Source organism: Macrotis lagotis, chromosome X (genome assembly GCF_037893015.1).
Source record: "Macrotis lagotis isolate mMagLag1 chromosome X, bilby.v1.9.chrom.fasta, whole genome shotgun sequence".
In the NCBI taxonomy this organism is placed as follows: domain Eukaryota; kingdom Metazoa; phylum Chordata; class Mammalia; order Peramelemorphia; family Peramelidae; genus Macrotis; species Macrotis lagotis.
Genome location: NC_133666.1, coordinates 184,879,782 through 184,907,108, shown reverse-complemented (window position 1 = coordinate 184,907,108; position 27,327 = coordinate 184,879,782). Strand labels below are relative to the sequence as shown.

Here is a 27,327-nt window from a genome sequence, read left to right as displayed (position 1 = left end):
TATTTGAAAGAGAATTTTATTATCAGTACAGTTGAAAATGACAATGCACAAAAGCACACAAGAGGCTATTGTCCTGGAGGTTTTCACTCCCCTCCCACTTGGAATGCCAGGGAGAAAACAGTTGAAGAAAACATGCAATCACAAACAATGATCAACTCTAAAGACAAGAGGTTTGGTCCAAAAGAACCCAACATAATTAATCCAATGACTGTGAACAGCTTCGCTGAGTAAGATTAAGATATTGCAATCGTAGTGTTTCCTTGGGCTTCCCCTTCAGTGAACCAGGGGGGCCTGCTTGAGGGAGATGAGGACTGAACGCATGCGGGACACATCCTTGGCCTGCTTGCTAGACTTGGGGTTAAAGTCACACAGCCGAGCCACCCGTTCCCACTCAGTGCCAGGAGAAGTCTCTTCAACATCATTTACAAAAGCTTCTTCAGCTGCCCTGCAAACAAAGAGACAAGTGTTACTGTACTGTTCTCTTACACAACCCATGATGCCATCTCATTGCCTTACCACAAAAGCACCTCATCTGCCAGGTCTGTCAAATGGCATTGGGTTTTTCCCCCCAAGAAGAAAAAATACTTTCCTATGGCAAAAGACAGATGTGCCACATCACATGAACCCCCTGTGCACACGGAGTGCTGAGAACTGCTGTGTAAAATGTTGGAATACAGGTGTTTGGTTTAGGATTGCTCTCTGCCAATCTTGACCTGTCCTGCACTGTCACAACTATGGACTGATTTTGTTCCTGAGAGTCAAAGACTGGTACTTGTATATTCAAGTAGGCATTTGTGTATTGGGTTAAGCTGACCTGTACTGAATTCAAGTAATTTAGCCATGTCTGAAGACTGGCTAGGCCATCATAAAAATAATGAGCTAAATCTTAGGCTGTAGAGAACAAGGCCAGACCGAATGGAACTGAAGTCAAAGCCTCCAAGCCTGGACAAGCTGAAGACTGGAATCTTCCTGTTGATGTCAGGCTGTTTTAAGGTGAGCAAAAGAGATAACACTGGCTCTTCTGAAAAGGCCTTTGCTTCACAAGGCAAGCCAACACAGAAGGGGAAATGTTATCTTTTTGCAAGATGCTGCCTGAAGCATTCCTTAGTAAATATCCCCTGTTACTTTAATCAGGAATTGATTGGTGGGGGGTACTCACTCCAGCCCAGAAAGCAGTGGTGGGGAAAGAGACAGTACACAATCTAGAAGGGAAAACCAAATTCATCTACTCCAACAAGCAGTAAAGGAAAAGCCAAAGCAATGGAGATGGAAATTCCATGGAAAGGTTTTGCACTATTCACAGGAATGACTATGTAAGACACCACTGCAGACCAAGCTCACTACAACACTGCTACTTCATGGGACAGACACTGAGGGGCAGTGAGAAAATTTTACTTAACTGTTCTAGGCTGTAGCAAGGATGATTTATGTTTGTGCTTAAAGGTGAAGAGAAGAAAAGAAACAAGGAGAGAAAGTTTAAGTCAGATATAGGAAATGAAAATGAGCTTAATGCAGATGACAAGTAAGCTAGACATGCCCTCACCACTCCGGCTACATTCAGGAAACATGCTAATTTCATTGTGCAATTTTACTGCATGGTTGAACTGTATTATCTACAAATTGAACACAGTATAACCAAAACCCATCCTTGCCATTCTAGTTTTTCAAAATCAAAAATATTTTCAAAGGCAAATCAAACACCACCTGTAAATCCAGCATTTCACAAGTCTTGTTTCAAATCCATCTAGGAAGTTCATTACGTAGAAATTTATTTAAAATAACCATTCTTTGAAGTTCCAGAAAGGGGGGGGGAACTCAAGTATTGTATTTCTACTATTATTCCAAGATACTAAGATAACAAAGGGAAATTATAGCCTTAAAATACAAAGAAAAAGTCCAACAATTAAAGCCAAACAAATCAAAAGACTCTATTTTCTTTGTTGGGAAAAAATACCTAAAATTAGCCTGCTGCTTATAGTTGTGACTATCTCATCCTGTGAGTTAGACAAGGGTAGGGACAAGAGAATGGAGATCATCTAAGGGGAGAAAGGAAGCTCAGCAACAATCAAGTGGAAGCACATTCATTCATGTTAAGAACATAGAAAACAAATACACATTCATCTGAGAAACTTCTGATTAAATTATCTTCTTCCTTGAGGAAGAGACAAAAGCAACAATGATTGCAGCTCACATCTATAGAGTTCCTCCACAAATATTCTCCAAGTAGACAAATTAAAACCACCCTGGGAAACAAGTAGTCTAAGTACCAAAAATGAAGAAAGCAAAACTTAGCGAGCTTCAGTGACTTGTCCAAAGTCATAGAGACTAGAATCATTTAGGTGGCAGAACTGAAACTCTTTCTCCAGGCTGGCTCTAAATTTAGGATTCTTTTCCCTCCTGCTGAATACCAAGTGCTTTCTTTTATTCCCAATTCCACTCCACCCCAAGGCTGAAATACCTTTCTCCCTGCCCAAGGGTGTGAGATGAATGGGGAAAGAAGGCAGAAACAGGTGTTAGGGTCACACATCCCAGGCCTCCCTCCCCTAAAAAACCTTTGAAAAGGAAAACACTTTCCTTCAATACCTTTTGTCATAAGATAAAAAAAAAATGGTAATTATAGAGAATAGTTTGTAGTTTAAATCATAGTTATGTAAAATACCCATAATTTATATTGCCTTTTACCAAAACTGCTAAAAGGCAACCGACAGAATCAATCTGAAATAGCTTTAAAGGCAAGACAACTATTTTTATACCAAAAAAATACTAACATCAGACAAAAAAAGTTAAGAAGATCAAAAGAATTAGTTTTGCAACATACACATAACCAATCACGTCAGCGAAGGGTTGTTTGTAGAAAGCTTCATCTGCCACCCTAGACAGCAAGAAGTCCAAAAGGCAGGCAAGCAGGCAGGAAAAAAGAGAGAACATTGAAAAGCAGAAAAAATCTAATTATCAGTTTCAGCCTAGTGACAATGGAATTACTTTTAAGACCTCACAGAAACTATTAGCTCTGTTTTTAATCCTGTTTAGATTTTGGTAGAGTAGTCCAATTTTTGGACAAATCTACCAAATGGAGTTAAGAAATAGTGAATTATGTTAATCAGCTAAATTGTCTTCTCTGATAAGTCACTGAAAGTGACTAAGGGAATGAAACCTTAGGTAACAACCTAAATAAACATTAAAAGCTAAATTTATAGTAGCTTACACATTAATAATGGCTTTACAATTTACAAAGTATTTCACAACAACCCTGTGAAGTTGAGGCAGAATAAATATTCTTAACTTGAATTCTGCTTTCTGACTTTCAATGAGAACATTAAAACTCTCCACTCCCTTTTAAAATTATCCATATTACCATACCTTTTCAAAAAATTTGATTGTTTCATGCTTCAATATACTAAAACACTTAAGTAATCAGTTTAAGAATCTATACATACTCTATAAAGAAAAACATGAGCACTAAACTGATTGACTTGGCTGTAAAAGAGCCAATGGATACCCAAACTTAATTGTCACATGGTTACTAAGAAAAATAAATGTGTGAAAATGCCAGGGTCTTTAAAAATATATACAAAGAAGGCAGGACAAGGGAAAGATACATATTCTAATTGAGTCCCTTATTTCAAAGATACCATGAACTAGAATTATACTAAAGCTAACTAATTTGTCACTCCCTCTACCAAAAAAGTTTGATAATAATGCAGTTTTGAATTAAATGTAATAAAGTCCCCAGAAGCCTAAGGGAACCTCTTATCTTTAACTCATGATATTAGAATATCTAGGCCTAGTCAATATAATATACCCATATCTACATTCTCATCTTTTAAATGCTTACCACTAAGCATCTTAATAAGGCTTACATATTATTACCTAGTTAAAATAAAAGAATAACTCTTAAATGACAGTAATAATTGAGTGTTTCCTTAAATTCTCTCACTTCTATAATTCATAGAGATGATTTACTTTTTTAAAACAGTCACTGAAACTTGTCTTGCTTTAAAAAGGCAAGTTTTATCAGACCTTAAAGAAAAACATAAAAGATAAAATAATTTGATGAAAGAAACACTGGTAATAAAACATGATGAATTTTCAGGAAGGTGTTTTCAAGGAGAGCAAAACTATTATATAAACTCATTATTCTTTAAAGTTTAAAGAAAAAAATCAGGACTGATTTCAATCAAGATTTGTTATTTTTAATCAAACAGATAAATTCTATTATGTAATACCAAAGATTCAGTGTTAGAGATCTAGCCACCCTCATTATATAGACAAGTAGAGAGGGAGGGAGGGGGAGAGAGAGAGAGAGAGAGAGAGAGAGAGAGAGAGAGAGAGAGAGAGAGAGAGAGAGAGAGAGAGAAAGAGAGAGAGAGAGAGAGAGAGAAAGAGAAAGAGAAAGAGAAAGAAAGAAAAAGAGAATCTGACCTGGAGTTGGAACTTAAATATGGCTCTCCTATTTCCCAGGTCAATGTCCTTTGCATTAATGAAGAGAAACAATTTATCAAAATTGGAGATGCTTTTACCCTTTTTCTGAGCCCCATTATGAATAAATTAATAAAAGAAAGACCCAGTGTTTATAGAATGAATACAGACATTCTTCAATTGAGGAGGGCTACCATATCTTCTTTCTAGTGAGTTTAGTCATGGATTAGTCACCAAACATTTGTTAAGCTCACTATTTTAACATGCAATAGAGATAGAAAGAGGGAGAGTCACAGTTCTCAAAAGAATTTAGAAATGTACACACCTTTTTGAATACCACCTCACCTCCCCCCACAACATCCCCCAAGAATTTCCCCAGAGAAGCAACTTTCTTCAAGGAACACAGATCAGTTCTTCTCCTCAACTCAGGTGAGGACCCAGAAGGCTTAGAGAACGAGAAATGGGGAACAACTGTAGAAGAATTCTAAGAGTAAGATGCTAATTGAAGAGTTAGACTTGGTACAGAGCCAACTAATCATCTGGCTTAGTTCAGGCATGGCCAATTCAAAACCCACATTTATGCAGCTCTTCAGAGTACTACATATAGCTCTTGGAGCAAGGGCTAACCAAAAAATATTTGCTGTCACAAACTTTATCAATACTGTTGCTTCCTCAATATTTCAAGGAAATGTGATTTCATTCATGTGCATCCTTCTTCCACTAACACATCATCACAATCAAACTTTTAACTTAGTGGATGGTCCTCAAAATTTATTGTGGTGGAAAACTTCATCACCCTGCAACCAAGTTGGTGACATATGAATACAGAGAATGAGTTCATTTCCAATTTCTATAATTTGAAATTATCATAATTTATTTATAACAAGAAATTCATAGGCATAATTTCAAATCTTGGTAGCACAACATACATGGGTATTCACATTTTCTTAACCATCGAAGAGTTCCAATGTAAAAATAAACAAAATGCAAGTTGGTATTGTAATGCAAGGAGACCCTGAAATATTTGACACATTTGAACCTGCTTTTTTAAGATTCCCCCTCCCACAATCACAAGCAAAACTTCAATGGCATAAGTAGATATTATGCAAAAATAGGCATAAGTTCATATCTAAAGCTCTGGAAATTTTAGTTCAAATAAATTAGGGTGCTATTGCTACCAAACACCCTCCAGTCAAGAAAGGCATGATGGCATTTTACTGTCTATGTGCACTAACTGGTGCAACCATGTTTGATTCTGGGAGTTTTAAAGAGTGAATTCTCAAAGATGTGACGAAGTACCTAGAAACCATGTCACATGAAGAACAGTTCCAAGTTCTAGAGATCTTTAATCTGGATAAGACTGTTGGAAGAAAGGATGAGGGGGAAAAAAGGGGGGGGGGGAGTAAGGGCTATATCAAAGTTGTAAAAAGATCAGTGGTCAAACTCAAATAGAAACAAATCTGTGAAGGAAGCACACTTAGAAATCCACAAATTTACATTATTTATGTAATTATTTTAATTTGCTCAATCCTCTCATCTAGAGTTGGATACCTCTGATCGAGATCACAGAATCAGAACCAAAGGATAGTAGTCACAAGGAAGATGATTAAGGACTCTGCTAACTGAAGATACCTAATAATTAAACTTTGAGGCAAGTAATGGGGTCCCTCTTCCATTAGAAATACTTCAGTAGAAGTTGGATGGCCATTTATCAAGCAAGTTATAGAAGAAATCCCTACATTAAGCAAATTTGACTCAATAAGCTCAAATCCTAAAATTTTGTGAAAAATTAACTATATTTCCAGTCTAACTTTCCCACCTATGCTGGTCAAGAGGAGGAAATGAATTATCCAATGAATATTTTGAAAGAAAAAGGAGAAAAGTATTTTCATAAAAGCAATAGAATACTCCCTTTTTTTTCCTCTCTCTTTAATTTCCTAAATGTTACTGTTTGAGAATTTCTTTTCTGGTAAAGTTAAGATTAATTGAGGTAGAGGAACTAAGGAAAACTACTGCTTTTTTATAGTCAAAGAACATAAATGTCAAGAGTTTATATATTTTCTTCCCCTTTAACAAAGGGGTAACACAAAACTACATGTCGACAAAATTTCATAAAAGAGTTGAGTGGGATCCAGACAAGGACTAGAGAAAAATTTACTGAACTAGATCTATTGTAGAGAATGTCATGGTAACCAAATAAAAATATAATTCATAGAGCCCCTTAAGGAAAGTGCTAAGAAAGAGAACTTAACACTCACAAAATAGTTTAGATCAGTCTTTATTATGCGCACTTGTTATAGATTTAGAGATGGAAGAGACCCCAGAGGTCATCTGGGTGAGGACTTCCAGTCTAGCAAGAGTTAAATTACTTGCCCAAAGTGACAGAGGAATAAGTAATACAGCCAGGACTCAAACTTAGGTTCTAATTTTAAATACCCTAAAACAGAGATATGTGTTTGATGATGAAATTAAAACATGTAAGCCAAGCTCTCACATACTTTTTGAGAACAATTCAATATACTAGTTAAGTTGGAACATCAAAATATAGCTACCAGAAGATGAGGCACAAAAGAAATCTGAATATGTGACACATATTATTTCATATTGGAAACTGTTGCTTTATCTTCTTTGAACTTACCTGTTATTTACTTTTGTTTTTTGTAGTTGTTCATCTTGCCTTGCATACCACTCTTCCAATTCTTTTATTGCTTTTTCTTTCCATTCTGCTTCTTGCTTCTGAGAATTAGCATCTTTGGAGAAGAAATAGAGTAGAAACTTTGTACATTAGTTTGTTCATAGTTTTATCTTCAAAAATAAGAAATATCAAGACTTTTTAGTCATCAGCAAGGGGGAAAAGTGTCTCTACTACCTATTCTAAAAACCCACTGCTTAATACCATTTGTTTGTCTTTCTCTGCAACGGTTAGGGAAGAATTTGATAAATCAGGTTTGGGTACTAAGAATTAAATTAAATTAAAACAACCACAACCTGATTTGACAAACTCCAAAAGAATCAGGCAGAACTGGGTAAATCTGTTATCTCATTCTGAAAACTTACAAGTCTGAGTTCATACTACATACAGGTTGGGTGATGAGCATTCACTATATGTTTAGTAAAGGGAACAGAAAGTTGGACTGGGTAGGGAGTAAGTGATGAGGGAAAAAAGTGTTCAAGTTGAATTTTCATATTTAATATTTTCATATAAATATTTTCATATTTAATATTTTGACTTCCAAGCCCATTCTAAATCCATGAAGAAATAAATTCCAAATATTTATTTTGACTCTTGTCACTTACTAGCCATGTGATTCTGGGTTAAAAAAAAAAATCACAATCCTTCAAAGCTTCCATTTTCTCATATTAAAAGAAAAAAAAGATGGAGGGAGAAAAGAAAAGTAGGGAATAATACTTCCCAATTAACTTCACAGGATTGTGAGTATCAACAAATTGAAGTTGAAAGAATACCTGACTAAACCTGGATACCAGGCCCAGATGTTACCAAGTGAACAAGTCACCATCTCTGGACATCTATTTCTTAATCCATGAAGGGGGGGGGGGGGGGGTTCCAACTAAAAGATTTAAGGTTCCTTATAGGTTTAATGTTCTATAAATATATGTGAAAATACAATAATACAAAGAATAACAAGTGGCAAATGCCCAAATATAGATTATAAATAAAAATAACCAAAAAAGTTATTGGACAGTTGAAACAGGACATAAATGGGATAATGTGGAGGAGCACTAGGATGAAAGAAGATGTAGGACTTGGGGAGAAGTTGATCCTAGATGGTTGGTGAGGGAGTAATAAGGGATAAGAAAAGAAACAGATGGTAGGAGTTTAATAGCCTCAGGAATAGTTGTGGGTGGCAGATGAATAACACTTTTTTAGGTTTCAAATATTATACACTTTTCTATAAACAACAGATTGGGTGACTGGGTAGAGGATTACTAGAATACTATGCTCTCAGGTATATACATATATATATATATACATATACATACATATATATATACATACACACACACACACACACACACACACACGGTCATTACATTCATAAAATTGTTACAAAATTAGAAATCTATTATCAAATGGAAGCTAAGGGGCAGCTAGGTGGTGCAGTGGATAAAGCACTGGCCCTGGAGTCAGGAATACATGGGTTCAAATCCGGTCTCAGACACTTAATAATTACCTAGCCGTGTGGCCTTGGGGAAGCCACTTAACCCCATCAAAGATAGATACAAGAAATTAAAATTTCATATAAAAAAGTTATCAAACTTTAATAATGCAATCTAGTTCAATTTATGTTTTGCCTCTCAGCCAGTTCTGATCATCAACATAGCAGTAATAAGATGGAGGGATATTCAAAAACAGGGATAGGTCTTTTGGCAAGAATGCATTGCCAACTGCTAGCTAGGTCAACAGTAGTAATACTGATACACTTTGGGGCATAAGAATAGAAATGGGATGAGGGAGGAAATAAAATATGCATCACAGTAATTAAACATTTATATCAGAGTGAAGAATTCAATGCAAAAATGATTCATTACAATATTCTCCCTCTTTAATCCTTCTATGTCCTGGCTCTGAAACAAGAACAGTAATTTGAAAAAGCCCCAGTCCTTTATCTTCCTATTAATTTTTAAGAGACTGAAAATAATAAAAATCAAGCTCTCCTTAAATATCCACCTCAAATATTCTGGCAAAAAAGGGAAAAAAGGCAGAATGAGACTAATGTACTCAGAGCTAGAATCTCTGAGGAACTGTTGTGTTTCTGATTTGATCCTTACAACAGATGTATACACTAAATGTGCATAAAATTTTAGAGCAAACTATATATTTTGGAACACTTCCTCATATGCCTCTTCTTTCCCATATTCCATTGTCTTCAATCCATATCAAACCAAGATACTACTTATATGCAAGTGTACATTGACCTTCCAATGGAGAACATCAAGCTAAAGCCAAGAGTCAAATAAGATTCTAAATGCTTCAAAGATATGCACCATTAGCATTAGAACCTATTACATAAGGCTAAATGTACAGTATTCTATGAATGAATGAATGAATGAATGGAATGAGGAAAAAAATGAACCAAAGGGAAAAAATATGTTGATTTTAGTAATATAAACTTAAAAAAGAATTGTGAAAAGATTACCAAGGACTTCTAGACGTTTCATTTGTTCTTCTCTCCATTTACGGATACTTTCTGGTTCTGACTGTAATCGATCCACTTGTGAAATAGCCGCATAACTATCAGTTGGACCATTACTCTCCTTTACACAAAAAAATACAAAGTGTTAGATTATTATGAAGTATATCAATGGTATCAGTTCAAAATTAAATTGCCTTGTCCCACATAGTTTAGTGCTGACATTTGAGAACAATAACAAAGTGTATTTATAGTACTCAGGGCAGAGAACTGAGAGATGAGACAATGGCAATTATTTTAGTAAAGAGAAATCTGAACAAAGTGGTTAATTCCAGAATAGCTCAGTCTAAGGCATATTTGAAAAGAGGAAGGAGCTTCCTTTAGTAGCCCAAATTTCCTCAAGTTATTAATAAGTCAAAAATATTTAGGTAGCTAGAAAGCCTTAAATTTTGAGTTGAGGAAAACATACAGGTATATTGTGAATTAAATGCAAGCAACTAGATAATGGCTAATTGTAATTAGATATATGTAAATAGGTTAACATAACCCTTCCGAATTCTTACAAGTACTAGATTACAAGTATTAGAATAGTCAAGTATAGGACAAGTAAATTGAAAAACAGTGAAACCATTTAAAAAACATCACTGAATTCAGTTGATTATATAATATTATAGAATATTAATTGTGTCATATACATAAATTGCCTTGCAAATAAATAAATAAATAGGCTGATAGAGATTTAAAGTAAAAAGGGACCTTAGAAGGCACAGAATTTTAAGAAGTGGCAGCACCTTGGCAGTCCAGCATAAAATATAATATTACCAACAAGTAGTCATTCTGTCTCTACTTAAAAGATGGGGAACCCACCACCTTTTATTAGGAAGGTTTCTCCTAATATCAAGTTTAAATTTTCCTCCCTCCAACTTTAACTGATTCAGATTCCTGTGCTTTTGCTCTCTAATGACAAAGAGAATAGCTCTTACAGTGCTTCCACATAATTCAAAATATTTGAAAACAGCTTTCATTACACCAAGAGTCTTCTTTTCTCCTAGATATAATGTTCTTTTATCAATTACAATAGGCTGGTCCCTTATTCTGCAGGTTCTGAGGGATTAAGTGACTTCCCCAAGGTCCTGACAGTGAGGAGCAGAGCCAAGATCAAAATCCAGATCCTCTGACTTCAAGGCAAGGACTTTCCCCACTGTACCACACTGTCCATCAAAGAGAGAAAATACCTATTGATAAGATAACATATCTATACCAAAGGAACACACAGACCAGAAGTGAAACTAGAACATAATGACATCATAAGAAGGACCCAGTAATTGACTGTTTCTATTGATAATAAGTAGGATATGAACTCCTTTAGTTAGTAGTATATTTAAATAAAAGGTCACTGCCCCCAAAATTACAAATTTTCTTCCAATTGTTATTGTGGACCTCAGAGGATCTCAATATCCTCAAGTCCCCCAACAACATGAACATATGGAAAGATTAAAAACAATCATTAGTGTTAACAGGAAAATATAAAACCGATCCTTAAAATCTGGAGACTCCCAATTATTCAACATCTCATGAATGTAATAGTTAAAGAAATTCTAATATAAGCTTTAAATACTTTTCAAATAAATTTCACAGAACTTTAAGAAAACAGGGAAAAAATATGATTCCAAGAGCCAACAATATTTATGGAATAGGCTCAATTGTAATAAATACTTTCATAGTAGAGGGTAGAGAGGGAGGGAGGGTTACTTCTGAACAATTTTTCCCTCTTTGTACTCCCAAATTATACTAATTCCTTACACCAGTACAATTTTTAGAATTCAATTTGATGTTTTATGGGGATAATTTTATCTGGGTACATTTAAAAAGCTCTACCTTAATTAGAAAAGGAAGAAACTCAAATATGATAGCAAAATGGGAACTATCATTACTCTCTATTTCTGAGATGTACAACGCACTCTGGTTTTTTGTTGTTGCTTTTGTTCTTTTCAGGCTAATCTTTTTAAAAGGAGAATTTTGCTCCATTAAATCTTCTCTGGCTTCACCATACTCCTAATGACTGGAGAACCCTCTGAAATGAAGGACTAGTAAAACCTATTACATTTTGAATGTTCCTGAAATAAAGCCTCAGTGGTACATAATTAATGAATCTTAAATTACTGTCTTATGTAAATTTATATATATATATATATATATTACTACTAGTTACTGAAAATGGACAACGAAAAAGATGTAGTACTTATAAGATACACTTATTTAAGATACTGTGATAAAGGTAAGTAGATGGAGTTCTCGAGAAGAGAATGGAATTTCTTCCCTTTTGTTATTGTGATGGTTAAGTCAGGCAAAGAAAAATGAGTTAAACCAGTACATAAAACCCCTGAAAGAATATTGGGCACTTAATTGTCTTCATCAATAACTTTTTATTCCCCCCCCAAAATTTTTTTTTTAAATTTCATTCTGCTACATATACTCCCCTTCAATTTCTGAGCAGAAAGGAAACTCAAGAGCTAGTCTGAGACCTATCTTATTCTATAGACAATAATATTAAAGCCCACTAGAAATTGTGACTTATCTAAAACCAACCAAGTTAATTAGAGGCAAATCTAGGACCAGAATCCTAAGTTCTACACCTTCTCCCCTTCATAAGTACTTGTAAACCTTAAATGCCACGTGTAACCTATCATTACCACAACCTGCTTTCAAAATCTTTCCATTGTTAATGTGCTATTCACTCCTACAGTAATAAAAAAAAAAGAAGCAAAGTTATCAAAAGAAATAGAGCACTCTAAGCTTCTATGCAATACATTTGAGGGCATTTAACTTTGTTACCTGGTAGTATTCTCCATTCATCACTCCATCAATAGCATCTGTAAGACACAGGATTATAGTATTATAGTCAATATCAAAGCTCATCACAATTAGAGTCATAAGGAATAAATGAATTCAGTTTGTAACTAAAAATGAGATAATATAGAAAAAGGCTCATGGAATTATCAACTTATGGAAGGGGAAATGAATTATATAGAACACACACACACACACACACACACACACACACAAAAGCATTTACATAATGCAACATTAAAACCTACAACCTCAACAACACACTGCTTTTACATAGCCAGGTATTTAACTGAATATTTAGGAAGTGGGGAGAGAGAGAAAACAAAAGATCCAACCTCAGTTGCTCCATCAAGTTCAATTAAAACTAGTCTCTAAATCTGCAGTCTCTTTTCTTTTGATTCACCTTTCATACTCCATTAGAGCGTATATGAACAAGTCTTATCACATTACTCTCCTGTAGGCTCCCTCCTATCTAAACTGGACCTTACAACCCTATCTACCATCTTTATCTTTTCTAATTTACTCCCTTTTTCTGAACGCCCTTATCAAACATGGACTCACACTACACAGTACTTTTTTGCTCCTCTGCTCATCTTTGCTATCATGTTCTACATGAGAGCATTCCATCCACTCATTTTGCATCCTTTCTCCAATTTACTCCTTTTTTTCCATCAAACATGGACTCCCTTCTCAGTATAAGACCAATTCCATCTACCCATTTTGCATGCTTTCTCTATCTTTGAAAATCCAACTCATTCTGAGATCCAGTTCCAATGCTACTATTCCCACAAAACCTTCCTGTAATGTCCTCTCTTATGCCAAAAAGAAAATCTTTACTGCCCCTGACCTCCAATAACCATTTGTAACTCTAAAGTTCTTATTCTACTTTGCAGAATACAGTAATTTACTCTAGTTACTAGTTATTTTCCATTTTAAAATTAAAGGCAGGCCTTCAAGTTAAGATGGTTTTGTGGAAGGTTACAGAAGATCTTAATTCTCCCATATACCATTACAGCAAATATCTAAAAAGGGTACCAGACAGAGTAATCAATAAAACTTAAGAAAAATAGAAGTAAGCATCACTCCAAAAATATATAACCCAAAGTCTGTAGGTGTAGGGAAAAGGCTGATAACACAGAGAGTAAAAGGCCTATCCTTGGGTCTAGAGTTGCTCATGCTACAAGGGGGTTAAAAACCAATAATGAGCTCTGGTAACTGAGGCTGAAACTGATGTCTTTTAACAGAAGTGGTAGCTAGAACAAATCCTGTTAGGTCACAAAGTAGGGGGGGAAAGACAAAGGTATTGAGTGCTTCTCTGAACACAACAGGAGGGGCTATCTCCAATGTCAAACTGAGGGTTGCTAGGACCACAGCAGGAGATGGAACCAACTTGCAACTGGCAACTGAACAAGGACAAAGAAACAAGTACAGACCAAAGTTAGCAAACCCATTAGACTTCCAAGAGAACTGATTGAGATGTGAGGTTAAGGCTTACTAGCTACTCTATTCAGATCAGAACAATAAATATCTAGCTGTCAGAGGGAAAAGAACAAAATAAGATCTACCCAATTCAATGAAAAAATTCCAGAGAGACTGAAACCTGGCTCCAGAAAAAGTCTTAAATCAGATAGTAAGATTTGAAATAGACGTTCATAAAGAGAAGACTTCCAGATGGAAGAGATCCTCAGAGAAAACAAATGGTTTTGTCATAAGGATTCTAAAAGGATTAAAGAGAGTAAAATAATTGAAATAAGAATAGGTCAGAAGAAAAGGTGAAAAACTATCAAGTAGTGGGTTCCATGAAGGTAGAAAATGTAAGTAATTTATTAAATGTAAGTAAGAACTAACTAGAACCCTGTGAAATCCATGACTAAAACAAACAAAAAAATTCTCTGGATACCAAATTTCAAGAAATAATAACTACAAAGATCTGTTCAAACCAGAGAGCAAAGTGAAAAAATATTTTTTCCTTTCCAAAGTGTTTAAGACATACTTTAAGAAAAATCACCTTGGGGCGGCTAGGAGGTGCAGTGAATAGAGCACTAGCCTTGGAGTGAGGAGTCCCTGGGTCCAAATCCGACCTCAGACACTTAATAATTACCTAGCCATGTGGCCTTGGGCAAGCCACTTAACCCCATTGCCTTGAAAAAATCTTAAAAAAAAAATCACCTTGATAGAAAGAGATCGGAGAAATGACAGACTTGAAGTAATGTCACCAGGAAGAAATACCCCAAAAATGTTATCTTATTATGTAATTTTGTAATAACTCATCCTTTTATGTTTCTTCCTTAATTAAGGATATGATTTCTCTCTCATCACATTCAACTTATATCAATGCATACCATGGAAACAATGTAAAGACTAACAGGCTGCCTTCTGTGGAGGGTGGGGGAAAGGAAGAATGGGGAAAAAACTGTAAAATTCAAAATCTGAAATCTCTCTAAAAAGAAAAAAAAAGAAATCCAAAACTAGAAATGCCCAGGAATGTCACAGCCAAAATCAAGAGTATCCAAATAAAAAATAACCTATTGTGAGGAACCAGAAAACAAGAGCTGGAAGTACCAATTAATCAAAATCACACATCACAAAGAGATAAAAGGACTCATTTTCCCAAAAGTAATTACAATAGCAATTTTTATTCTAGCAAAGAACTGGAAACAGTGAATTTCTATTAATTGAGGAATGGCTGAACAAACGGTGAATATAATGGAGTATTAATGTATTATGAGAAATAGTGCAGATCTGACCACTCTCCCCCTAAAGCACCCACCCTTGAACTCTGGTGGTTCAACCTTTTGAGTTCAAATATTCCCTCTGCTTGACATTTAGGGTGCTTTACAATCTAGCCCCTTCCTTCCTTGCCAGTTTTCATGTCCCTTCACCCCTTTCCATATTTTTAATTAGCATTGCTGTCCTACTTGACCGTTCTTCCCATATGACAGTGTATCTCCTGATTGTCCCCCATTATTTCACCTTGCCCTTTAGGACAAATTAAACTCTGTTTTGTACAAGAAGTCTTCCCTTCAGCATTGACACCCCACCCCTATCTTTTTATCTTGTATGTATAGTTGTTTGTAGATTGTATACCATTTTAGACTTTTTGAAGTCAGGGACTCTGTGTGTGTGTGTGTGTGTGTGTGTGTGTGTGTGTGTGTGTGTGTGTCTATCTGTCACATGTATGCAGTGTGTGCACACAACTTTTTTTATTATCTGTAGCTTTTGGCACAGATCCTGGCACATAGTAAATCCTTATTAACTGACTGAATGATGACAGTGTTTTTATTCTCTTATCTCTGCATACATTCATCCAAGTTCTTTGAGGTTTCTCTGAATTTGTCCTTTTCACTATTTCTCATAATACATTGGTAGATAAGTGGAGATGTCCTGACTTTTCTCCTCACTGGGTCTCTGTTTAAATGATACTGTTTTTGTGTGCTTAATCTTTTTTCTTGAGGTTTGTTTCCCCAGGCTACCCATTATACATCTCCAATAGTGAACTTTCCTAGATACCAACCAACCAGTACCCAGTCCTGACAACCACTATCCTGTAGACCTTGCCTCAACTGAGTTCCCACTGAAATGCATTCCCCTCCAAATGAACCCTGAAAGACTGATAGGGCAAGCAAGAAACCCCCTTTCAGTGAAGAAATTACAGAGGACTGATGGATCCACATCCCAATATCTAGATGAATCTGGGTCCCCAAATTTTGGGGGGGGCAGAGAAGGGGGAAGATGCAGGACACAAGAAATGACTAGTGTATAGACCATCACCCATCATGAGTAATGAGTATTGTCTTGGCCACTTCTTGGAGAATGACCCCATGACCTATGTATGGGAAAATACCCAGAACCTGGTGCTAAATCACTCCCCAAAAGTCACCCTTGTCCCAACCCACTATGGAAATGCATTTAAGGAAGGGCTCCAGAAAGAGAAGGTCTCTTCTTCCTTCTTTCCTCTCCTTTGTAGGATGGCCACTTTCTCTAAGCTAGAACCACCAGCCTGGTCCAGACCTCTAGAGACCCTTAGTTCTCTATTCCTTTCTCCCTTACCCTCAGGCAGTCTCACTTAAAAACTGTAATTCAACCTCAAGCTTAAGGCCTCAGTTCCTTTGCCCCAACTCAGTTTCAGTTCAGCCAGATTTCCTTTCACTCTTTCCCTCAGGCACCTCACCTAGGCTTTTATTATTTCACCCTGTTCTCAAGAAGCTCTGTCTCTTTAGCAAAAGAGGTTTAGTTCTGAGAACTTTGCAAGTTTGTGAAATAAAAGTCCTGAGCTTTTTCCAACTCCCAGAAAAAAAAAAATTATGAAGGCTGGAGTGATGAGATAAACTTGTGACATGGAAACCAATCAGTAGATTATTGGAATATAGGCTTATACCAAGATAATGGCTTTTTAAGTGGAAAGGAGTTTTATATGAAAGATGTTCTAAAGGTAAAAACAATTTTCATCGACCAAGAATGAATACGTGGGATAAGTGAGAAAGGAATTGAGTTTGACATTGAAGTTGCTAGTTGAGATGACTAGTGGTGCATTCCACAGGGATCCAACATTTAGATCACTGATAATTTTGGAGAGTATCAGGTCTAGAATCTAGTGGAAAAAGTGAAAGTGGAAATACCTATTATAGCTGACTTTGTCAAAAAGGTTAGTTAAAACATGGAAATATTTCATTTGGTGTGACCTCACTTAACCCCACTGCCTTAAATAAAAATATAAATAACAGGATAAGTGAGAATAAAAACAATTTTTTTGGGGGGAAGCAGTGGGGTTAAGTGACTCGCCCAAGGTCACACAGCTGCAGAATTATTAAGTGTCTGAGGCCAAATTTGAACTCAGGTCCTCCTGACTCCAGGGTCGGTGCTCTATCCACTGAGCCCCCTTAGCTGTCCTGAATAAGAACAATTTTATTATCCAATCAGTTAATAAACATTTTTAAAACACATTACTTACAAATAACCACATACCTAAAAGATAAATGGAAGGTAATGAGGGGAGGGGGGAATAGAGAGGAGTGCTTATCCAGTATGAGGAATACTTATTTTACTCAGAAATCTTATTCCATTATGTCCTTCACTCCCATTTCACATGATGAGATGGCCCTTCTCATCAAGACCAACCCATAACTTACAACCTTGATTATTTCTCCTCTTTTTTTTTCCTCCAACAGAATGTCCCATCTATGGTCCCTGCTGTCTGTCTAATCTTTAGTTTCCCTATCTATGGACTCTTAAAGGAGATCTCTTATTTTTTGGAGTGGAGAAAGAATTATATGATGCTAATGATAAGCTTCCAAAAAAATTCTGAGGAAAAGTTTAAAGGGGGACATAAAAATCAGGGTAGAATTGGAACTATCATCTTACATTTTACATATACTCAAAAAAATTCCAAGCTGTTGATAATAATTTATCATGGCAAAGAAATCTTCATATTTGTAAAATAACAAAATATTTAAAATATTAAATTCAAAGGAGACACATTACATATTTCTATTTGTTCCATATATATATTGACAGCAGTGTAAAACCACTCTTGGATGGAAGTTTAGATTTAGGGAATTGGTCAGTATGGGGTAAAAAGGAGGGAGAGATATTGCGAAATGTTTTAAATAATGCACACTGGCCTTGTCAAACTTTCAACTAGAAACACTGCTGTCATATTAAATTTTGTCTTATCTTCCCCTGAATGACCAGAATATAAAACTCACCATATAAAGGTAATGACACTATACACCTAGTTCTTTTGGCTTTAACTCCTTTAACTTTATCAGATTCCTTCAATTCTAACTATAATAAACAAAAAATTGAAGAGGGCAAATAGAACAATGTTTATCACTAAATCTGGGAGCTTTTTTAAGACTACTGATTTAAAATTTAAGTGATTGTTGAAAAGTTTAAAAAAATCTTTGTCAAAGGATAGAGCCTGATCACGAGGGGTTCAGTGTTATGGCAGATAAGCAAAATTATTTACAACACTATGAGGTAGGGTTCATATTGTCTCTAGTTTACATAAAGGGAAAAACCCTTTCAGAGATGTGACGTGACTTGTTCATGGATCACATAGGCAGTAAGGGATTGCCTTTCCTGATGTAATAAGATAATAGAAGTATAAACACTTTGCAAAAGACTAGATTTGTGGAATAAATCAGAAAGACTTGAAGATGAAAACTAAGTTGATATACTAACAGAAGAATTAACCATAGTCCATGTTGATAGTCTTCTGAAATTTATAGCTTAGGAGTGGGAAGCCTTTGAATGAAACAGAGTGCTAAGGCTTAAAAGGAACTTGAACTTCATGAACTTGAATTTGAGGCGCCTCCATGACTTATTCCAGTGTGGGTCAACTCTCTCATCGGATATAATTGCCTCTAGGTATTTTTTTAGGGGTTTTTTTTTTTGGCAAGGCAAATGGAGTTAAGTGTCTTGCCCAAGGCCACACAGCTAGGTAATTATTAAGTGTCTGGGACCGGATTTGAACCCAGGTACTCCTGACTCCAAGGCCGGTGCTTTATCCACTGCGCCACCTAGCCACCCCGGTAGCTTTTTTTTTAAGGCAAAAGTAAGGGTCATCATTCAAGGGTCATACAAAATTTCGAGTCCTGCCTATGACTGCCTTGGCAGCACCAAAACAAATGATTTCAAAGATTCTATACAGCCGGAGGTTCCCTGCCCTCTGCGCCTCAGAGACTTTTTTTTCTTTTAGGTTTTTGCAAGGCAATGGGGTTCTCAGAGACTCTTAATCTGGAGTCCGTGAATTTGTTTCTTTCTAATTTTTATATTCAGTTCTGAATTTTTTTTCTTCTTGCTACTTGTCCACTCACATAAGATAATATTACATATGTGAAGTCACACAATTTTGTTGTGAAAGGAAAAAAAGAAAAATAAAGTAAAAGAACAGATTCAACCTGCACTCAGAATTCATACCACTTGACCCAGCAATATCACAATCAAAGAAAAAAGAAAAGAATCCAGTTATAAAATATTTATAGCAGCTCTTTTTGTGGTGGCAAAGAACTGGAAACTAAAGGGAAACTTATCAATTGTAGAATGGCTGAACAAGTTATGGTATTTGATTGTGTTAAAGAAATAATGTACTCTGAGGTACCACCACACGCCTCTGAGACTGGCCAATATGACCAGAAAGGTCAATGATCAATGTTGGAAGGGATGTGGGAAATCTGCAACATTAATACTATATTGATGGAGTTGTGAACTCATCCAACCTTTCTGGAGAGTAATTTGGAATTATGCCCAAAAGGTAACAAAAATGTGCATTCCCTTTGATCCAGCAAACCCACTACTGGTCTATATCCTGAAGAGATTACAAAAAAAGGGTAAAAACATCACCTGTACAAAAATGTTCATAATAGCTCTGTTTGTGGTGGCAAAGAAATGGAAACTGAGGGAATGCCCATCAATTGGGGAATGGCTTAACAAACTGTGGTATATGAATATGATGGAATACTATTATTCTATTAGAAACCAGGAGGGATGGGAATTCAGGGAAGCCTGGAAGAATATGCATAAACTGATATTGAGTGAGATGAGCAGAACCAGAAGAACATTGTACACCCCAACAGCAACAGGGGAGTGAAGATCAACCTTAATGGACTTGCTCATACCACCAGGGCAACAATCAGGCACAATTTTGGGATATCTGTGATGGAGAATGCCATCTGTATCCTGAGAAAGAATTGTGGAGTTTGAACAAAGACTTTCTATGTACCTTTAATTAATTTTCTAAAAAACTGTCTTATTATGCAATTCTGCTATATCTCATACTATGTTTCTTCCTTAAGGATGTGATTTCTCTCTCATCACATTCAACTTAGATCAATGCATACTATGGGAATGAAGTAAAGACTAACAAACTGTCTTTCTGTGGGGGGTGGGGAGAGAGAATTGAGATTGGGGAAAAATTGTAAAACTGAAAATAAATAAAACAAGATGATGGGCAAAAAAAAAAAAATAATGTAGAGGATGGTTTTAGAAAAACCTGGCAAATTTCTTTAAGCAAATGCAAAATGAAGTAAGCAGAACTTGTAGGACATTGCAAACAGTAACTACAATTTTGTAAAAATAATTGTGAAAGCCTTAAATATAATAATTCATGACCACTCCAAAGGACTTATGGTGAAAAATCTATCCACCTTCAAAGAGAACTAAGGAACTCTGAATGCAGAGCCCTATCTCATTTAAATCAACCTATTTTTATGTCAAGATATCATCCTGCTGATGTCATTGATCCTCTTCAAGAAAGAAGGTGGAGGGGCGGCTAGGTGGCATAGTGGATAAAGCACCGGCCTTGGAGTCAGGAGTACCTGGGTTCAAATCCAGTCTCAGACACTTAATAATTACCTAGTTGTGTGGCCTTGGGCAAGCCACTTAACCCCATTTGCCTTGCAAAAACCTTAAAAAAAAAGGTAGAATTCAACTTAGATCAATATATACCATGGAAACAACATAAAGACTAACAGACTACCTTCTATGGGGGGGGGAGGGCGAAGCAAGAATGGGGGGAAATTGTATAACTCTAAATAAAATCTTTCAAAAAAAAAAGAAAGAAGGTGGAAAAGCAAATTTTTACATTTAAAAAGGTACTCCTCTAGTTCTAGACTTCTGGTTTTATCCATATCTTATAAAAGGATACCTATTATATCATTATTTGACATTCACCTTTCTAAACTGAATTTATCTATCTAGTAATTCATTTGAAAGAATGAAAATTATTACTAGAAAGAAGTTAGTGATTTTGGAGGATGGGTGAAGAAAGGGCAACTCACAAATCTTCAGCTCAACAGCTTTCATTTAAAAACTCAAGGTCAAAAATTGAATCAAATAAGTATTATCCTTGATTCTTAGCAACTATTCATAATTAAATTGGCTGACTTTACCACCTGCTTCAGGAAAAACAACAACAAACCAGAGGGATTCTAAAAGGAATTGGGTCTATTTTGTCTACTAAAAGATTTCTAGGAAAAGACTTTTCTGAGAATGGAGATGACAGTTGCTTGGGAGGGAAAAAATGTATTTTGTGATGGATCATGAACACACTGCTGAGAATACAGAAGTGAAGAATGAAACAGAGAGCTTAAGGCTTAATTAAAAGGAACTTGAACTTAATGAACTTGAATTTGAGGCACCTCCAGGAACTGTTATTCCTGTGTGGTTAACTTTCTCATTTAATACAATTCAAACCAATTTCCTCTAGGTAGTTTTTTTTGATAAGTTAGCAGTTATTTATCACTTTTCTGTTTCATTCCAAAAGTCTCCATTTTTCAAACCACAATAATTAGAAACTTGTTTGGTTGAACCTTCTCTCCCAAATTCTACCTTATACCTTTTTTTTTAAAGGTTTTTACAAGGCAATGGGGTTAAGTGGTTTGCCCAAGGCCACACAACTAGGAAGTTATTAAGTGTCTGAGGCTGGATTTGAACTCAGGTATTCCTGACTCCAAGGCCGGTGCTTTATCCACTACGCCACCTAGCCGCCCCGCTCTACCTTCTTAAAAAAAAAAGTTCTAACTGGAAATTTGATTCAGTTCTTAGGTTACATGCTAGGTAACATGTGTTAATAGTTAGTTAATACCTACTAATCTAAGACTACCCACAACACCTACCAATTTTTTCACAGCATTCCAACCCATGCTGAAAAATCCATGTGCCACATGAGATATGCACTGCATATACAAAGGTATAAGATCATACTTTGAGTTATTAAATAATTAGGATCTATACTGATCCATCAATGCACTTGTATTTAGTCCTTCAAAAACTGCCCTGAAACAATTTGGAATCTTGGCCTTAAAAACACTGTGTTCTAACAACATAACACTAATCACCAGATTCCATAATATAAATTTCTTCATAGGTTCTCTGAGATACTGAAGAAGGCAAAATCAATAAATAGTTTAAGGTTCTACAAGTGACAGTCATCTTCTCCCCTGCCTTTTACAACTACCTAGCCTTCTCTATTTATTTTCCTTAACGTTTACTTGAGATAGCCCAAAGAATTGGATAAGGAGTCATGGGTTTAAATCCAAACTGTGGTGTCCCATACTGATCATGCAGGCTTAGATTCATTGCAATTCTTTAGTCTCTCTGAGTCTTAATTTCCTAGGTTGAAATGGATAACTTTTTTTTTAAGGTTTTTTTTCAAGGCAAATGGGGTTAAGTGGCTTGCCCAAGGCCACACAGCTAGGTAATTATTAAGTGTCTGAGACCGGATTTGAACCCAGGTACTCCAGACCCTAAGGCTGGTGCCTTATCCACTACGCCACCTAGCCACCCTGAAATGGATAACTTCTAAGGTCCCTTCCAAGACAATAAATCCTAAAAGCCCTCTTTCCTGAAAGGAGGCCTTCCTTCAAATCAAAAGGCCTTAGGTTCCCTTTTCCCAAAGGAAAAGCTTCTCTAATCAATAATCCACATTTCCTCATCTTGATACTTATTCTGCTAGAGTAATCTCACTGTGGAAGATCAAGGTAGGGTAGAGATGCTGAGTAAGTTAAGGGTCAGTAAGCATCAAATAGTTCGTGGGTTTTGAGGCTTTTTCCCCCCCTGGTTCATGAGTGTTCTGGATCATGGAGAAAGTGGGAGTTACTTTATCTTTAGGACACAATTTCTGTTTTGGAGAGATTTAGTCTTCCATGTTGCTAATGTGCCTCAGAAATTGTTGGCACTCGCTCCCTCTTTAACCACTGGCAATCTCACTCTTTCTTCTATCAACTCTACCTGTTGCTAACTTCCTTTTTTAACACTGCTGACAATCTACTTCCTGAAACTAACCTCTTCCTATAAGATAATTTATCTTCCCAGTCATTTACTGCCCCCTTTTTTTCTTTTGGGGAAAAGGAATAATCTTGCATTTGATTGCTCCCTTCCTTTTTTTGGTTTTTGCAAGGCAAACGGGGTTAAGTGGCTTGCCCAAGGCCACACAGCTAGGTAATTATTATTAAGTGTCTGAAATTGGATTTGAACTCAGGTACTTCCGACTCCAGGGCCGGTGTTCTATCCACTGCACCACCTAACAGCCCCTAGGAATAATCTTTAAATAACAGTTGAATCCAACTTTTTTATAATCACATTTGAGGTTTTCTTGGCAGATACTTGGCATTTCCTTCTCCAGCTCATTTTATAGATGAGCTAACTGAGGCAATAAGGGTTAAATGACGGCTAGTTAAGTATCCAAGACCAGATATGAATTTAGCAAGATGAGTTTTCTTGACTCCAGGCCCAGCACTCTATCTACCTTGACACCCAGCTGCTCATTAAAGAATATTAATTATGAATATTAATCAAGTCTTAGAACACATCCCTTTGCTCTTTACAAAGTTTCTTTATTCCTTCAAGAAATGTTCAAATATCACGTTACTAATCTGGGATGTTAACTTGTTTTTTTTAAAATAGTGGTAACTATTTTAATTTGTTCTGCCTTATAATCCTCTGTATTTTATTTTCTTAAAACATTACTGAACAGAGGTCCATAAATTTCACCAAAAGGCTACATTAAAAATTCATTGCATATTTATTTTGTATCTATTTATGTATGTCTCCACTTGTTTTTAAGCTCCTCAAGAGCAAGGTTGGTTTAATTTTTGTCACTGAATCCCCGACCCCCTAACCTGACCTACACAGTAAGTATTTAATAAATATCTTTAATTGAGAGAAGTCAAGTCATCCATTAACTTTCCAACCCCTTGAAATCTGGCTTCCAATCTCACCAACTCTCCAAAAGCTAACTCTAAAACTATACTACAAAAGTTAAAGACCACTTAACTAAGCTTGATAGTCTTTTCTCAGTCCTCATCCTCCTTGACCTTACTGCAGATTATAACAGTCAACCCCTCCTCTTTCAGTTTCCACTGCCCTCTCCTGGTTCTCTGCTTACTCATCTAACTAATCCTCAGTATCCTTTGCTGGATCATCATCTATATTCAGTCTTCTCAGCATTTATGCTCCCCAGGGCTTTATCCTAGCCTCTCTTCTGTCTCTATATTCCATCCAGAGTGTCATCAGTTTCTAAGGGTTCATTTCTGTGCCAATGGGTTCCAAATCTATACACTGAATCTTAATATCCTGAATGCATATTATAAATTAATTACCTGCTAGATATCCAAGACAGAATTATTAACTTCCCTATATTTTTGAAGGTATCAGTCTCCCACTAGCCCAAGCTGGAAACCTCTCATTCTCATTGAAACTCAATCTCTAGCTCCTTAAACCCCATTCAATCAGTTTTCAAATTGTATCTGCTCCCTCCCACCTCAGTCAGATCCCGATCACCTTTTGTATTAGGGAGGTGGGAGAGGTGGAACTATGATGTCATTGGTATAAGGAACTTCAAGAAACTTTCTTGAAAAGATGGTTGTCCTGCTTTCAGGGTCTGACTTCTCCAATCAATCCCCCAGATAACAGGTCTCTGATCACTTTACTCCCCCTGCTCATAACTGTTTATAGTCATTTCTTATATGTAAGTGCATTTTCACAAACAGTCCCTCACATATGAGATGTACTTTTTATTCCTTTCTCTCAGAGGCTAATTTATAGGTTGGTCTCATTCAAATTATAGTACTCTCTATTTAAATGCTTACAATTTTCAATCCTCAATGGAAAGTAAAACTTCTTGATTGTCAGTTGTTACTTTTGCCCCCAGCACCTAGCTTTGTTATCCTACCTAGAGCATCACTGCTTTCCTGGCCCCCTTCTCCCAAAGAGGAGTTTTTCTAGGGATTCCCATTTTGGGAATGGACCCAGGCTGGTCATACTTCATTTCTCTCCTGGTCTTTGACATCAAATCCAAATTCAGATAATTTTCTTATCACTTCCTCCCTACCTTCTTTGTTGCTTCTCCTATTAAAAAAAAAAACCTTTTTTTAAGGTTTTTGCAAGGCAATGGGGCCCAAGTAGCTTGCCCAAGGCCTCCTCGTTGTCAATTATTAAGTGTCTGAAGCTGCATTTGAAGTCAGGTACTCCTGACTCCAGGGCTGATGCTCTATCCACTGTGACACCTAGCCACCTCATCTCCCATTAAAATTTAAGGTTTTTGAGAACAGTGACTACTGTCTTTTAGCTTACTTTTGTGTCCCGAAAGCTTAAAGAGTACTTGGCATATATAGCAAATGCCCTGTGCCTGGACTTCTGTGGAGAGCAGAGGTTAGATGCAGGGATTTGAAGTAGATAGCTATTGCAAAGTTCAAGCAAATGTGATGGGAGATCAGTGAGTGAAAAGAGAATGAAGAGTTGTTGAGAAGGGAGAAAAGATAGGATTTAATAGCTGGATGAGAGAATGGGTAAACAAATAAAAAAAATCAAAGTAGATTCAATCTGATTAAGTTTCCTACCCGACTAAAAGATCCATGAAGGTAAAAGACCCCAAAACTCATCTAAATTTTCTTGTCACTAACAAGGCAGCGCTTTTGATAAAGTAGCTGTTGGATATTTACGAAACTCAACTGGGATCCTTGGAAAACTGCATTTTCCTAGGTGCTGTTTGAAGCTCCTCTACACAACCTTCCAGTCCGACACTGGTTCCTACAACCTACCCAAAACGCCCGGGCCAATCTTCCCAGCTCTTTTTGCAATCTCGGGTGCTAATAGGCTACTCCGGCTCACACCGCTGAACCACATCCAGCCTAACCCTGTTCCTCACCCTCTCCCAGAAAAAAAAGACAAGTGAGATTATCCTTTTGAGAGATGGCTCAAAACTCAGGGGCACAGGGAGCCGCGGACTCGGGAACGCCTTCTTTTCCTAGCTCCGGCTCCCCACCGCCCGGCTGCAGCGTGTGGGGCAGCTCCCAGCTCCTCCGGCTCTCGGTTTCCTGCGGGGGAGTGGGCACCGTCCTTTCTAGCGGAGGCTCGGTGCAGGCGCGCTCAGCACCCCCCGGCCCGTAGGGGCCACCTCGGCCCTCAGCTACACCCCGGCTTGGCCCGGCCTGTCTGTGTCATTTCCTGCTTCCAGATTGCCACCTTCCTCAAAACCCGCGGCCAGCTCACCACGAACCGCTGCCCGGTGCGCGGCGGGCGCCGGGCCGGGCTGGCGGCGGCTCACCCCCTCGCCTGCCTGGCCTGCCCTCCCGCACCGGCCTGGGCCGCGCCGCGCCGCGCTCCCCGCCCCTCCCCCCACGGCACACCGGGAGGCGGAAGGGGCCCCCGTTCGGCGCTCACCCGGGCCTCCGGGGGGCTCCCCTTGCAGGGAGGCGGGCACGCTGCCGCCGTCGAGGATGCTGAAGCCCTCGTCGTTCTCGATGCCCGCGATCTCGCTCTCCTGCTGGGCTAGGAAGGCCGCGGCCGGATCTTCCTCGCTGCTCCCGCCGCTCGCCACCCCGTTACCCACCGCGGGACCCCCCGGGGCAGGGGCCGGGGCGGCGGCGCCGAACGGATCTACTTCAGCCATGGCGCGCAGAGCCGGAGCGGGCGGGCGGGGAGCAGGTCCGGGGGGGAGGGAAGGCAGCCAGGGACGGAGGTCAGCGGCCACTGTGGAGCTGGTGCTGGTGGGAGTGGGGGCCGAGGGGCGGAAGCGGAAACCCCGCCCCTATAAGGTGAAGGGAGGAGGGGAGGAGGAGGGCCGGCCAATCGGCAGCCTCGCTGCTCCGAGCCCGGGCCCAATCGGCGGGGAAGCGGGGGCGGGCCCTGGGAAAACTCGTGACTCTAGGAGACGGGGGCGGGGCTCGAGAGGAGACCAATCAGGGTGGTGAACCGGGAAGTCGGGCTCCTCCCCGGAGGAGGCGGAAAGGGCGTGTGGCTGTGAATTTCCCGGGCCCGGCGGGGACTTCCTCGGGTCTCCCCGGCGCCGCCTGTGCGAGCCTGGGGGCCCTCTGGACTTTGTCTTTATGGGACTCTTCAGAGAACCGGCCACCTGTATCTGTGAACCCCGCCCTCTCCCCTTTCCTCCCACCATACTTTCCCC

General features: G+C 38.0%; 1 protein-coding gene across 1 annotated transcript; it reads right to left on the bottom strand.

Moving 5' to 3' along the window:
• Positions 1 to 26,921, bottom strand: CLTA (clathrin light chain A). Its single transcript, XM_074207627.1, has 5 exons — positions 26,586 to 26,921; positions 12,408 to 12,445; positions 9,579 to 9,696; positions 7,058 to 7,169; positions 1 to 445 (listed from the first exon to the last, which is right to left on the bottom strand). Exons 1-5 carry the CDS (start codon positions 26,812 to 26,814, stop codon positions 274 to 276), a joined length of 669 nt encoding a protein of 222 aa, XP_074063728.1. The 5' UTR covers positions 26,815 to 26,921; the 3' UTR covers positions 1 to 273.
• Between the last annotated feature and the right edge of the window lie 406 nt (positions 26,922 to 27,327).

What these genes read in the sequence shown, in the direction of transcription:
- CLTA (XM_074207627.1), bottom strand. Translation starts at nt 26,814, where the DNA reads ATGGCTGAAGTAGATCCGTTCGGCGCCGCCGCCCCGGCCCCTGCCCCG. An exon ending in TGAATGGAGAATACTACCAG is followed by an intron (nt 9,697 to 12,407) that starts GTAACAAAGTTA and finishes TTTTGTGTAAAG; the next exon opens with GAGAGTAATGGTCCAACTGA. An exon ending in GAAACGTCTAGAAGTCCTTG is followed by an intron (nt 7,170 to 9,578) that starts GTAATCTTTTCA and finishes TCTTCTCCAAAG; the next exon opens with ATGCTAATTCTCAGAAGCAA.